We start from the raw sequence: 14607 nt of genomic DNA, 5'->3' as shown, positions 1-14607 counted from the left end.
GCTGGACTATGTCACTTTAGGGAATTAGTGGAAACACCCTTTCCAGGGGAAGGAGAATCTCTCTGAAACAGGCCTAGGCTGGCAGTTTAAGACATACTGTTAGACTCTCGCGATTAAACCACAGCATGGAGTTTCAGCCAGAGGAGGCCTCCCTCCTCCTCTCCTCTCCTGTTTGTTCTCTCTCTCTCTCTCTCTCTCTCTCTCTCTCATCTCAGGAGGTTCAAGGACCCATAAAGGGGATTATAAGTTGACCTACGTGTCTTTCCCACTAGACAGTGAACCCCTCTGGAGATAAATGATTTATTTTTGTATCAGCCCCCAGAACTGGTATCATGTGCATGTGCAAATCTTGGCTTCTGAGTTTGAGGAACTGTCCGTGGTGTTGACACTCAGTTGCAGTCATTTCACTTGATTATGCTGATGGCCAGGACCTCACCTGGTTATCCATAGTGTTGTTTTGACAGACTTCACACTGTACATTTCCAGGGGCTCCTGGAACCAGAGACCAGAACACGACCTGGGGCCAAATCTTGGAGGCGGAATAGCATTTGCAGCTGTCCGTGGTCCTGAAAACAGCCACCCTTCTTCCAGTTGGCTGAGTTGCCAATGGGGCCCATTTTCAGGAACGTCCTAGTGCCAGGCCTCAGCCTGATTTCAGTCACCTAATTGCTGGTTGCTGTGTTTGTTGCTGCAGCTTAGATTCTGGCGAGAATCTGGCCTTCTGCTTCAGTCATGCTCCCAGTCCTTGCAGCTGTTGACGTGATCCTGTCTGAATCAGCTCTGCCTGTGACTTCAGTCTTGCCAGGCCCTGAACCAGGGTTTGGCCTCTGATTGCAAAGCTGTGTTTCCATTTCATCCTACTGCATGCTTGGTTCCTTGGGAAAGCAGACTCTGAGACAGAGATTCACGTGCAGGAAGTTTATTGGGACTCTATTATGACAGAGGACAGGAGAGTTAAAATAGCTTTGGAGCAAACTAAGCGTCTACTGTTGTCCATTCCAAGTCAATGTGAACTGTTTCTGATACTTTTTTTTGGACAGAGATGGAAAAGAATCTATTTGTCAAGCTATGGTCGTATACCATGTACCCAAGGCCACGTAAATCTAGCAGATACCACACGACACAGTGATTACAATTAGGGCTACAACTTGATAGAGTTTGCAGCAATCTGCTTTCTTCCTCCAGGACTCATTTGTCATTTGTAGGGACTAGACTAGTGAATTACATGGTGATTTGATGGTTTGACTACTCCTACATCTTTTAGGTCTTTAAAGGTAGCACTCATCTCTGCCATTTCCCCAGGAATGGCAAAATGGAAAATTAAATATTACCTTTGATTTAATATCTTGGCTCAGGGGATATGGTAACTTCCAAAGGCTTCCTAGGTATTCCTTACTGTGGTAGCTCTTATCCCATGGGTCAAGGACATAGGGGTTCTGCCAACTATCACATATGCCCATTTCAATTGTACATTCAGAGATGCGGAAAATGATCACTGGGGTGGGGGAGTCTGCCAGATATGGGCCATTTATTACCTGGTCCCTATATTCCCTCACTCTACCTGAAAGGCTACATGTCCGGTTCCCAAGAGCCAAGTCCCTAGGTGTAAATGTCAACTCGGACAAAAATCTAGACAAGTTTAGATGTCATTCCCCCCAACCCCTGCAGTGTACATTTATCCAAATAAATGGCCACCGGTCACTTTGAGGAAGGACTACTGTGTACACTTGCCATGATGACGTAAGCTTCTTCCTCTTGGGGACCCAACCTCCCCTCAGTCGTTGAGTTCTGGATTTGAAAACTGGTCCAGGGATTGTGCCATTTTATTGGATCAGCGGCCCTCAACCTCCTGATCGTCCATCCTTGGTTTCTTTGGGTTGTATATATTGGTCAATACCCTTGTTGGCTACCCATCTTTCTTGCCCTTGGGATGACGTGTTCTATTAACCTTCCTCATAGCTTTCTGCAGGCCAGCTTCTGTTGGCTGAGGCTCTGACATTGCTGCTCATTAAGATTCATTTGTGGTGGCTAAGCACCGCCACGTGGGTTGTATTATTTCAGGAGCCTATCGTCTCCCATGGATATCAGGGAGTCCTGATCTATAATGGCATCTCTTTATTCAGCCCTGTCCTACACAGGAGAGCCACCACTGAGCTTCTCATTGATGCTGGTGCCTGTCTCACCGGTGCATTCTCTATTGCTTTAGACAAGGGAGTACCCTTCAGGTCCTCCTACAAAACTCAAGTCATGTGGTGAGTTCTCTAGCCTTTCATAGATCAGCTGGCATGATCACCTTTGTGAGCCTTTTGATCTCTTCCTCCACTGTCTGTCACAGCAGTTCTATCATTTCTGCTTCATTTGTGTGGGCCATCGCCTTCTCTGTGTTTCTAAGAGCCATCCTAGCAGCATGTTAACATCATCACCTGGGGTCCTCGCCATACTCTTAAATCCTGTATCCCGAGAGAACGCTCCCCTATAAATTCTTCCTCCTTATCCAACTTGATGTTCTGCTTTCTTATCTTAACACCCGCAGAATCTATGTATACTCCTGGCTCCTGCCGGTGCCTGTTTTATGGATCCTTCACCTCTCTCAGGGGTATAGTCCCTTTTCTCCTCACATACATCAATCCAGATGTCCCCATCCCATTTCTCAGGCTCCAATTCCTTCTCCATCAGGTGCCTGACATTGCTGAGAACGAACTGTGTCTGCAGCTCTGCTGCTCCAACTATGAAGTCCTGGGGCTGGTCCTCCTGCTGCAGAAGATGAGGGTCTCTTGATAGGCTGCCCAAGAGGCAACAGCCAACCAACTCCATTGTCCCTAAATGACTATTTGCCCCACATTTCTCAAACTTCTCATACATTTTTGAATACACCGGTGCATCTCCTTCCACTGCTATGCCATCCTAGCTCACCACCAGTGAAAATTTTAACAATTGTATTACTGCCTCTTGCCAGGGACAGTCTGTTGCGCCACCTACCACCAGGTCCGGGGTCCTCGCTGGCTGGCCAGCAGGTGATTCAACTCTAACACTTCATCTTCGCATCTGCTTTCTCAGACCACCGGCACCAACTGTCTGATTCCTTTGGAGCAGACTCTGAGGAAGTGCAGGGAATGTGTGGTGGAAGGTGTTCTCTCGAATCAACACCTGTGCGGGAAGGGGGAGAAGCAAGAGCGGGCAGAGGAAGAAGAGTCAGACTGTGATTTAGTCAGCCAGTCCCATATGGAACTCCGGAGCAGGGTGGCCCTGAATGGAAGCAAGGAGCTGGAGCCTTCATACTCTGCATCAGCCGGTTACTGGATGCAGGCAGCCCCAGGGAAGATGCGACCTTGGGTGAGGCGACTTTCTGCAGCCGGGAGTAATCTCTGGAGGGAAACCCGGGGAGCAGTTTTTCCAAATTGCTTTGCTTACTCGAGTATCATTGAAAATTAGCTGTAGCTAATGTTACTGAGTTCACTTCTTTTTTCAGTTTTAGAAAAGCCTTTTCCTTCCACGAACTGCCATTTGGTTCCTGAGATACAAGCATGATCTCTGAAACGGAGATGGCAGGTTTTCTTAACGTGGCACCTCAGAGTTCTAAAATATGTTTACACAATTTTTTATCAGTTTAATTGAGGAATAATTTATACACAGGAAAACACATTCATTGTGCGTTCTGACAAATGTATGCCATCATCCCAATCGAAATATACATTTCTTTCATCCCAGAACGTGCTTCCATACGCCTGATCACTCAACCTCCGCGTCCCCATCCCCCGGGCAACCACCCATCTTATTCTGACTCTAGAGATTAGTTTTGCCTGTTGTAGAATTTCATGTAAGTGCAATCCTGCAGTACGTACAGTGTGGCTTCTTTCGTTCAGCGTGAGGTCTGTGAGCTCACCCATGTTGCCATGTGTATCGGTAGTTTGTTTCTTTTTACAGACAGTAGCATTCCATTGTATGGACATGCCACAATTTGTTTATCCATTCATCTGTCGGTAGGCATGTTCTTAGAGTTTACTGTCACGGCATACCTGGACACAGGCAATGCGGTCCTTAGTGACGTTCAGTAAAGGGGTGTGACCTTACACAGCCGTGCAGCCTTGAGTAGCTAGGAGGGGGCCTCCATGAGCCAGGAGACCGGACATCACTTCACTCCAGCATCGCTTAACCAAAGAGCCCTAGGAAACAATGCTCTGGCCAAATAACTGTGCATTTTGTCACTTCTTCCAAGGCATGTATTTTTCTAGAAGATGCTCTAGGCATTTTCTTTGGAAACTACTTGAGTTAGTGTCCTGCCAAGCAATATTAATTCTCCTTTTTTAATTCAGGGTAATAGTAATTGAGGGGCAGACCTGCAGAGCGATGGGTTTGGGCACATGCATGTCAAACGGACTATATATCATGACATCAGACATTTCGAGAAAATTGCTTTTCCTCCCTGAATGCCAAGTCATAAATAATTTCAGGTTGGGAAGAGCTCTGGTAAGCATGTGCTTGACTCCAGGGAGTGGCCTGTAAGTATTGTGAGCCGTAGAATAAAAAAATGAGGGGACAGATTTGTGGGGTCACTTCTAGTCTGGATCTTGCTATAGCTCTTTGCCCCGCCCAGATCTGCTTTCCCAGTGATGAACCCATCACCCGCCCCCATAAGTGTGGGCTGCTGATGGCTCACAGCTGCACCCTTAATTCAGAGACTTGACTTCGGCTGACAGGAGCCTCATCTGGAAGGTGATACCTTCCTCCTGGAGGCGGCCTACAACCAGACACACTCTGGTTAACGTGCTTTGGGTGCAGGAGACAAACCGAAAAAGCCCTGGTTTGTAGCACTCTCCAATGTCTGTGGTGTAACTACTCCCACTGTGGCCAATGCCAGGCTACCTTGCAAAAATAAATAAGTTGCTTAGGAGTGTAAGCACGTGCCAAAAAAAAAAAAACAAATGACATTTAAAAGCATGGGAATGATAAACACAGAATTCAGTGTAGTGGCTATCCTGGCTGGGTGGGATAGGGATGTCAGAGGGGCTGAGGGAGTCTGGGTGGCACTGGTACTATCAATAAAGCTCTGTTTCTTAAGCTTGGTTGTAGATACCTGAATGTGTGTGCTCTTTTTCTTTGTACTGTGTACATTATATGTTATACATCTTCTTTTGCGTGAATGAAATGTTTCATGACAAAAGCAATTCTAGAGAAGCCTTTTAAGCTTTGAACTCGTCTTCACCTACGCACATAAGGCGTGGCTTTTTGGTAGAGACCGTGGAAGCAGCTTGAAGGCTGGTCTTGACTCTCCCTCCGTCTGCCTGCTGGGTGCAGCTACAAAGTTTACACCCCTGACAAGCTCTAAGCGTGGTCCCATGGAGGGAGATGCCCATTTCTCTCAGGATGGGCAGCAGAAGGAGATGAGTCAGCGCCTGTGGACAGAACTGCGCTGTGCAGCACCTCCTCCCGTCGAGGACCAAGCCATGCTGCCCTCAGGCCTGAGGCTAGATCTGCGCCCCGCACCCAACTCAGTTCTTCTTTTGACCCGGAGAGGCTATTAGAGCCAGACCATCCCACTGTGTGATACTTAGCATCTAGATGTGCTCCAGGCACGTAGCAGCCCTGGGCGCTCTGCTTTTCATCTCCCACGGATGAGCCCCTGCCGCCCTCCCCAGAGTCCCCCTCATAATCCCATTTTCCACGTAAGGAGATGCAGGACCGGAGCGAGTCTGGAACCGGGCAGGGCAAGAAGCTTCCGGCGGGAGGGCTTGCTCTTGCAGCCACGCGGTGCCCCCCGCGCTCTCGTGCCAGCGCCACTGGGCGGCTGTGGCCCTGTCCCCTCCAGGTTCCCTTCACCAGGGCCTTCCTTCCCCGGGGTTCACTTCTGCTTGCAGCCTGGCTGGGGCTCCCAGCTGAGGAGGGGAAGATGGAGGGTCTGGCCCACACCTGGGCACCCAGGGGCTCCTACCATCTGAACACAGTGGCTGCATGCTCCTTCACCAGGTTGTTCACGTCGCCCTTTCCTCTGGGAGACACATTCGTCTGTACAAAGCCCCTGATTTCCCATTATAGAGTTGGTGAAACTGAGGCTGCAGGCCAGTGAACTGCCGTTGCTCATGGGCCCCCGTGGGGACTCACAGCTCAGACCCTCGGGGCCAGGCCACCTTCGTTAACGCAGAAGCCCATGTAGTGAGGTAGCAGGGACCACAGCCCAGGGGGAGGCGGCCAGGACTGAAGGCAGACAGCCAAGGAGAGTCTAAAGAAGAAACTCAGGCTGGGAAGCTCACGTCCCACACGTGCACACAGATGCCTGAGGGCGTCAGAGAAGTTCCAGAAGCTGTTTCAGATACGGCCCAGGCTGAAGCTGGAGGGAGGCAGCAAGGAAAATCCCCACGCTGAGTCAACCCCTGAGAGGCCGGGCGGACTGGGAGTGGAATGGGGGAGCTGGGTCTGAGGAGACGTAGCAAGGGCAGCCTGTGTCCCGTGCTCAGCAAGACCCTGAGAAAGCAGTAGGTGGGGAGGAGAGCGGACCCTGGGGCCAAGGACCACCGGGTTTAAATCCCAGCTCCGCCACTGACCAGCTGTGCGCCCTTGGGTGGCTTAACACGTGTGCATCTCTGTCTCTTCGTGGGTCAAGTTGGGTCAAAATAACACCGACCTTGTGGGCTTCTGTAAGGGTCCAGAGCTTCTACAAGGTACCTGGAATCAACAAATACCCTCACTGACGAGGACAACAGGGTCGGTGTGGGAGCAGAGTGGGCTCTTCCCTGGGTGGCCTCTGGGTGGGGTGGGGGGGCCGCTGAGGTGGGAGACCCAGCCTTCTAGGATCAGAGCCCCAGGGAAAGGAGGCAGGGGCCCCTTGCAGAGGGTGGGCACGTGCAGTGGGCTCACACAGTGCTTGAGAAGATTGGGGTCATTGCACACATCAGGCGAGGAGGGGCCGTGCCAGGCGCTCAGAGGGGTGGCTCCTGTCCTTCCTCTGTCCACAGGCTGCATCGCCTGAGTCCTGCAGGGCCCAAGGGCCTCCGTGAAGCCAGAGCCTGGGTTAAGGGTGATCCCAGGCAGCTGACGTGACCCAGACGCAGGCCTGAGGGGTCAGGCCTGGAAGGACCCAGACCCTGCACCAGGGTGGTCTATCAGGCCTGCCTGGGAAGTGGGGTCTCTCCCCAGGGAGGAAAGGCCAGGGGTCTGGAAGCTGAGAGAGAGAGAGATGAGGCCTGAGAAGGGTATCCTGAGCAGGGTGGTGAGAGCATGGGGGCACTAAGGAGACCCTGATGGGGTCAGGGAGTCTGTGACTAGGGGAGGTTACAGAGTGGGGTCAGTGGGGGTCGGAAGGATGCGTTCTTGGGCAGGGGCCTGTTACATGTCCACGGCTGGTCACAGCTGAACTCAGCTCTTCCAGCTGCGCACAAAACTAGATGCCCTCACCGGGGGCTCCGGTCCCCAGCAAGGGTGTGTGCTGGGACAGGCCCTTTCTCCTTAGTCTCTTGTTCATTCCTCTCCAGAGCTACCTGGGCCACCCCTCCCTCCACAGCCCCCTCCCCCAGCCTTGGGCCAGGCCATCCAGACTGCAGACACTCTGCCAGAGGAGAGCGCCACAGCCCCACTCCGCCAGCAGCCAGGCTCCTGGGGCCCACCTTCTCAGCTCCCTGTCAGGGGCCCAGAACTATTGATTCTCTTAATTGGTTGCTCATAGAGGACTGAAGGAAAAACAATAAGCAAAGCAAAATAAAACATTCCTTTTAGCTTTCCACAAGTGTGGGCACCAAAACCTCAAGGTTCTATGAGACCCTGGACACCGGGTGCCCACCCCCAGAGGGAGAGGCAGCCATGGGCACTGGCCCAAGCCCCTCAGATGAGCTTCCCGTCCAGGACAGCCCTTATGTCCCTCAGCCGCAGGTAAGTGCACCCCCTGCCAGCCCCCGACCCTCCCAGCCATGCCAGGGAGGGCCTGAGGATTTCATTATGAGCTCAGATGATTATCGAGTACAAGGGGGAGTGAAGGGGACGTTATAAGCTCTCCTTTTAATAATGAATCCCATTTCCTCTTGCAGTTGGTTTTCTTGCAACAGACGCTGTTGCAGAAAATGGAACAAAATGGAAAAGACGAAAAGGCGAGTAACTCGGCCCCAAAGCCTTCCCAGCAGATGTCAGGGACAGCAGGGCAGGGCGCCCGAGGCCCGCCCACCGCACCCTCGCCTGGCACAGAGGCACGGCTGCTGCCACGGCGACCCATATGTTTGGACGATTCGCAGCTTGGCTCGGTATTGGGGAAGCTCGATACTGGGGAAGCGTGGAGCCGCCCTCCCGCTGTTCAATAACTGATGACCATTTTTCTCCAATTAAACTGAAATTGAAGGGTCCTCAGACTTAGACACCCAAGTAAAATAATTAGTGCTTAAAATGTTAATTGTGCTCAGATGTGCCTTTGCCTCTGGAAGCTGTCTGCAAGTGAGTATGCAGGAAGGCAGTCCTTGGTGGAGAGAGCTCTGCCCCCGTACACCCCCTGCCCCCGCCCAGCAGGCTGGCCTCCCCAGGAAGCCCAGAGTGCGCAGCACAAGTGCTCATTCTGTCCATGTGATGCCAGTGTGATGGCTCTGTGAGACCTGCTGTGACCCCCTGCCTGGCCAGCCCACTGTCCCCAGACACAGACAGGCAGTGTGGTGTAATGGTTAGAACAAGGGCACAGAGTCAGACAGGTCTAGCCTGGACCCCGGCTCTGCCACCCACAGGGCCAGCAGTGTGGACGCAGGCAGCATACGTGACCTCTGTGAGATTCATGCTCTCATTCATGCAGAACGGGAGCAAGACCTCCCCTGCTGAAGTGCTTGAGACACCCTTGGGTCCTCGGCACCCAGCAGGTCCCAGATGATTCATTCCAGAAGCAATGGACCCCTTTCACCAGGACCAGGAGGGTTGGGGGTCGAGGGCAGGGCCACTGTGTTCTCTCCTTGTGGGCTGTGCAGCCTGCTTCCCCTGGGAACAGCTATTCTTCTGAGAGGAAGGAGTGTGAGGGCCGCCCACACCCTCCACGGTCCCACCAACCTGCTCGCCAGCTAGGGGACACATCTCCCTGCCTCTGGAGAGGATTCACCCTGCCCCAGGCACTTCCTGCTCCTGACTCTGCCCACTAGTGCGCCCTGGTTCTATTCTCTGCGGAGACGACACGTGGAAGAGGCTTAGGCTCCTTCATGCTGTGCGTCCCAAAGAAATCCACTTAGATATTCCGTGTTCCCTGATCCCCCACATAATAAGATTCCTTTATCTCTTGTCATGGGAAGTATATATTAACTGATGAATATTAATGTATTGGCCGATTAATATTAATACCGAACCGGTTCATACTTCACAAGGCAGGGATGTCGATGAGCAGAGCCCAGACAGCTGTTGGGTTTTGGCAGATCCCGGGGGAGCTGCTGACCCTCTCCGCCGCACCTCGTTATGGACACCATGTCATTAGCGGTGTTTGTCAGAGCTGGCACAGAAGTGTGTTTGGACTCTGAGTGTGGCAATTAAAATCCTTGCCATCCAAGACAGAATATTTTATCATTTAAATAGCATTTTTACATTCTCCTAACATATTTTCCCAGTAACGTTGTTAAATTAGGTGATAAAAGGTTATTTCTTGCTTCTGAAGTTGAAATACGTTACCATTATTCCTTATCTAGCTGGAATTAGAAAAGTTTTGGTATTATATGTTCTGAAGGTTTCATTATCAAAATTTGCCAGACTTTATAAAGCAAACAACATTTTTGGGGGGGAGGCCCTTGGTTTAATCAAAGATGGACAGAAGCTTTGTCTTCTGACATATTGGAGATTGCTCTCAGCATTTGGTGGAAAGGGAAGTGCTGTCTTTTGAAGCGGCCAGGATGTACACTCAGGGCTCAAGGCGGGTCAGAGGGGGTGCCGGCTTACCCTTGACTTGGAGCTGTTACCTAAGCCACCTCCTGACCATCAAGGAAGCCAAAGGTGGTCAGGGACTGAGCTTCCCGTCCATCTTGCCCACAGGGAAGCCACGACCAGAGGCTGCATCTTTGGCCAGTGGGGCTGGACTGGAGCCTGCCTGTGTCTGTGTAGCCTCTTCTTCCCTCCGTCACCCCTCCAGCTACCCACCTGTCCGGTCCTCACCCAGCATCCATCTCAAATCCCTTCCCTGATTGACATATACACACTACTATACATAAAATAGATAACTAATAAGGACCTCCTGTATAGCACAGGGAACTCTACTCAATACTCTGTAATGACCTATATGGAAAAGAATCTAAAAAAGAGTGAATATATGTATATGTGTAACTTGCACTTTGATATACAGCAGAAACTAACACAATATGATAAACCAGCTATACTCCAATAGAAAAAAATTTTTTTTGAAATCCCTTCCCTGGACCTCAACCCATCCATCCACTATCCACTTTCCATCCACACCCCCATCCACCAACCATCTACCCACCATCCATCACCACCCACATGCCATCCTCTTCCCTTCTCACCCACTATCCTCTGTGCTGTCAGTGTGCCACTCACGTGCCCTCTCCCCAGCCATCACCTGTGCTGCATCTCGTCTGATGTGGAAGACACCCTCTGTGCACCGTATGAGCCTCCCCCCCACCCTGATTTCCCCACCCACACCTGCCAGTTAAATGTGCCATGAGCAGCGGCTGGGGCCAATACCTCATCATGCATCACTTTCCCCCAGTGCCCAGCATCCCTGAGTCACCCCGTCCCATGACCTCCAGTGGGCATACTGTCTTTGATGTGGCATTTAAGGCCATGGGGCTCCTCCGAGAACACACCTCTTTGCCTAGGAAGAGAGTGCCAGAAGAGCTGCTGTGTTCCCGTGGGATCAGCAAACCTCCCCCCAGAACTTGACCCCAGTCCTGCCTCCTCCCATTGCCTTTCCCCCAGTTTGATGCCAGGGACAGGATTCATTTTACCAACAAAAAGGCTTGGACTCTCACAGACTTCCAGCCAGAATGGAGCGTCAGCTGGTCTGGTGGGAACTGTCCAGGTTGCTCTGTGGCAGCCCCTCAAGTGTTCGTCCTCCTTGCATGCCAGCTCCAGCCTCTGCCCTGCCTCACAGGGACAGCCATTCCCAGCCATTGGGGGCGTGGGTGACAGCGTCTCTGACAGAAGACTTCAGCGAAGGACAGGAGCTGGGGAAGCAGGGCTGTGGGTTTCTTCCTGAGCCCAGGCTGGGGTCCCATCTAAATCCTTGGCCAACCTTGAGGTTGACTTCGGTTCCTCTGAGCTCTGCTCTGCAGGGTGATGTCTCGGGGGGAAAGAGATCGCTCTCTGTTGACCATCTGAGTGAGAGATGCCAGCCCAGGGGCACCTGTCTGCAGCCCGATTGGTCCTCATTCTTCCCAGAAGCTCAGCCCCGCAGAGCCATTCTAGCCTGGCCCATCCAGGTCCTCTCCCCACCCAAGACAAGGCTGCAGACTGGCACATGGCCCCAGTGTGCTGCGGAAGCTGTCCAGTGCACAGAGGAACGGCATACACGGGTTCCTGGGCCCTGACATCAGCCGGCTTGTGCCCTCTGTCGGGGATGCAGCAGGGGAGACAGTGGCTGAAAGCTGGAAATGATATCCTCAGGATGTCCACCGCCCGTGAGCCTCCTCCCGCGCCCAGAATAGTGCCTTCCTGCGGATCTCCAGCTCTTCTGAAACCCCTGCCATCTCCAGCCACAAATTCGCACAAAAGCCTCAGGCGTTCAAGCATCCCTCTGCCTGATGCCACGTGTGTCCTGGGCACTCCCTGCCCCACATGAGCTATTACACAGCAGCCCCTCGTTCTCTACTCACCTCCCTAACAAACAGAAAACACTCTAGTCGCCGTTGTAAACATCCCTGGTGTGATTTATTGCCATCCACAATATTTTGTTTGGAGCTGTAAACCTCCAGACATAAGTCATTAGAAGGAATGATGTCTAATCCTGCGGAAGAAGCCTCGGTGGGCTGAGCCGCTCTCACCCAGCCAGAGAACCAATTCCTTCTGGAGAGGATGGCCCCAAAGACACCAACATGGGCAGCCCCTCGTCTCCACCGCACACAGGCACAGAAGGACAAGGCGCGAGCCAGGTTGCTTTTGTTTTGTGGGATGGCACATTCTCAACTGCAAAGAGGTGCCCCAAACGCATGCCCAGTAATCCAGGCCGGAGTCTTAATTCCGAAGGAAATGCACATAGCCGGGAGGGGCTGCGTCTGTGCCTGTGATCCGTGCTCGTCGTCCTGAGAGCAGCTGCCGGTTGGACTTCAAAGGAAGCAGAAAGACAGCTCAGAATATCTTCTTCAGCTTTCTGTTCACAGTGGCCCTCGCCACCCTGTGAGCAGCTATTACGCAGGGACCATGTTCGATTTGCAACGCAGGCGCGTCTGACTTCCAGAGCTTTGCTGCCAATGTGCAGGCCGAGGCTAAGAGGAGAACGGAGCCTTGAAGGGAACATCCGGTCACCTCAGAGAGGGCCTGCTAGGAACCCAGCAGCCCCGTGCCCCGGCCAGGCATTTCCCTGTGAAGGGTGCCTCTCAGAGTTAAGGTGACATCCCCCAGATGCTGCTGGCCAGAGGGGCACTGGGGCCTCTGCTGCTTTGGCAAATTCTAAATACACGTGACAGTTGTGAAAATGCTGGATGGTATTTCCGGTGTGTAGTTCTACTTAATATTCTTGTGCTCAGAGCTAAGAGGGTATTGTTATGCCGTGTTACGTTGGCTCGTGTTTCAAGGATGTTGGAAGTTTGGGCTGGGTTGTGTCTAGACACTGTTTCCAGCTTCTATCTGCAGGCCTTACTCAAGTCTTGGGTCTCTGGTTCAAGATGAATAAACCCAGGGTGTTGTCTTCCCCCGCCGGCTCCTCCCTCCCCCTGGACCTCCCCCGGACTGCATTATGCGGGGCACCCCAGACACTTCCCTCATCCTCAGCCCTGCCTCACCAAGCCCGCCAGCCCTCCCCCCTGGCGGTTCTCCAGAATCTACCCTCCCCTTTCAGCTCCCTGCCCCGCCTGAGTTCAGGCCCAGCATTGCTCCTCTACATTAGGGTTTAAGAGTCCTGACCAGTTTTTCCTGGGCCTTTAGGCCTTTGGTTTCTGCAGACCGTTACCTTTCGTGAGCTGGGGGCTGGGGACACAGGGCCTGTGGGTCTTTGCATGATGGCGTGATGTGCGTGTAGAGCCCAGCTCCAGCACGCCGTGAGGGAGCAGTGGGAGAACGGGTTTTCTGTGCTCCCCAGCCCCCAGCCAGCCAGGTCCACTGCTGGCTGGACCCCAGCGTGATGAGCTGGGCAGACAGAAGGGAGAGTGAGTGGGTCTTGGCCAGATGTCCAGGGAAGGTGACGTCTCCACAGCCAGCCACTGTCAAGGCCAGGATTAGTGCCTCACCTCTTGGAGGACCCGGCCAAATCCTCAGGCCGAAGACTTCCTGAGCCGCTGGTGGCCCGGTCCTTGGCTGGACCAGCTCCACTTTCAAGGCCCTGCCTTGGGGTTAGGGTTAGCTGTGGACCGCAGCTCTCCAGACCCGTGGCAGAGAACAGCTGGATGGACTGCCAGGGCCCCCTGCCTTGCCCTTGCCATCTGTGAGTCACCAGGGGCTCAGTTCTGCTCAGGGGCACACAGGATGATCCCTGAAATGCCACTGCCCCTCGGGGAGGCAGGGGGGGGGGTCCCAATGGTGCTGGAGGAGACACTGGAGAGAGGATGGGCCTGGGAGGTGCTGGAGTCGGGGCCAGGGGCCCCTCCGGGCACGATCGGTGGACAGCGTGACTGCCGATGCACGGCCATCCGGGGCGGCCCATCCCTGAGCCCCCGGGCAGCCCTTTGCGGTCTCCGTTGCAGGAGCCCGACTCCCCCCTGGGAGCCTGGGATGCCTCCCTCACCGAGCGGCCCCTGCAGCAGGTGGGGGGCCCTTCAAGGAAGCATCAGCTACGATGGATTTACTGTTGTGGCTCTTCAGGGTATCGCAGGCAGCAGCTGTGACGGGTCTGACAGCCACAGGCCAGCTCAGTAATTGATGCTGCGGCCGGCACGTCACATCCTTAAGCCGGCTCGAGCCGGCCCGATCCTTATCTTGTGGCCAGGCCGTCGCGGTAATGAGGCTGCCCCGCCGGCGGCCTCTGACGGCCTGACTCGGCTCCAGAGAAGCAGAGTCTGTCACAGGCCTGGGCCAGTCGGTGGTGTTGGCATTTTCCCTGCAAACAGGCAGCCCCTCAGTGGGGCCGTCTCGGCCTCGGGCTTCAGCATGACTCACTCGTTTTTATTTTCTGGCAACCCCCAGCAGGAACTCACCAATATTCAAGCCAAATTAGGCCCCTTCCTGCAGAGCGCTGGCTGGAGAGCAGTCACCAGGGGCCCCTGACAGCCAAACAGGAAGAACGTTACATCCATCCCATTCAAGCTGGTCACGTGACTCGGAGCCGGAGCCGTGGCTCCCCGGGGGCTGTGGACAAGGGCAGGACTCAGGCCAGGCCCACTGCCTGTGCTCCAGGTAACTGGCTGCGTCTGCCCTGCTTTCTGTCCTCTGGAAAGTGCTGGTCCCACACCGTCACCGACCCCAGAGAGCCACAGGCCATGGAATGTGCCCCAGCTCATACACCTGCCCCCATCGTCCCTCCTTCAGCCGCCCTCTGGACATCTGCCCTTGGGAGACCCATAGGCG

The 14607-nt window shown here is 53.6% G+C and overlaps 1 protein-coding gene across 2 annotated transcripts in view; it reads left to right on the top strand.

Moving 5' to 3' along the window:
- Window positions 1–14607, top strand: part of CHST8 (carbohydrate sulfotransferase 8) — a 121054-nt gene that overhangs the window by 95429 nt on the left and 11018 nt on the right. Inside the window, exon 3 of one of the 2 annotated variants that reach the window (XM_060289550.1) lies at window positions 8016–8075. The exons of the other annotated variant lie outside the window; for it this stretch is intronic. Within the exon in view, the coding sequence (XP_060145533.1) occupies window positions 8016–8075 (60 nt within the window). The remainder of the gene's footprint in view (window positions 1–8015; window positions 8076–14607) is intronic. 2 annotated transcript variants of the gene reach the window in all.

This window comes from Globicephala melas, chromosome 19 (genome assembly GCF_963455315.2).
Source record: "Globicephala melas chromosome 19, mGloMel1.2, whole genome shotgun sequence".
NCBI classification, from domain to species: Eukaryota; Metazoa; Chordata; class Mammalia; order Artiodactyla; family Delphinidae; genus Globicephala; species Globicephala melas.
The sequence above is the reverse complement of the archived record's forward strand: the minus strand, read 5'-3'. Positions and strand labels throughout refer to the sequence as shown.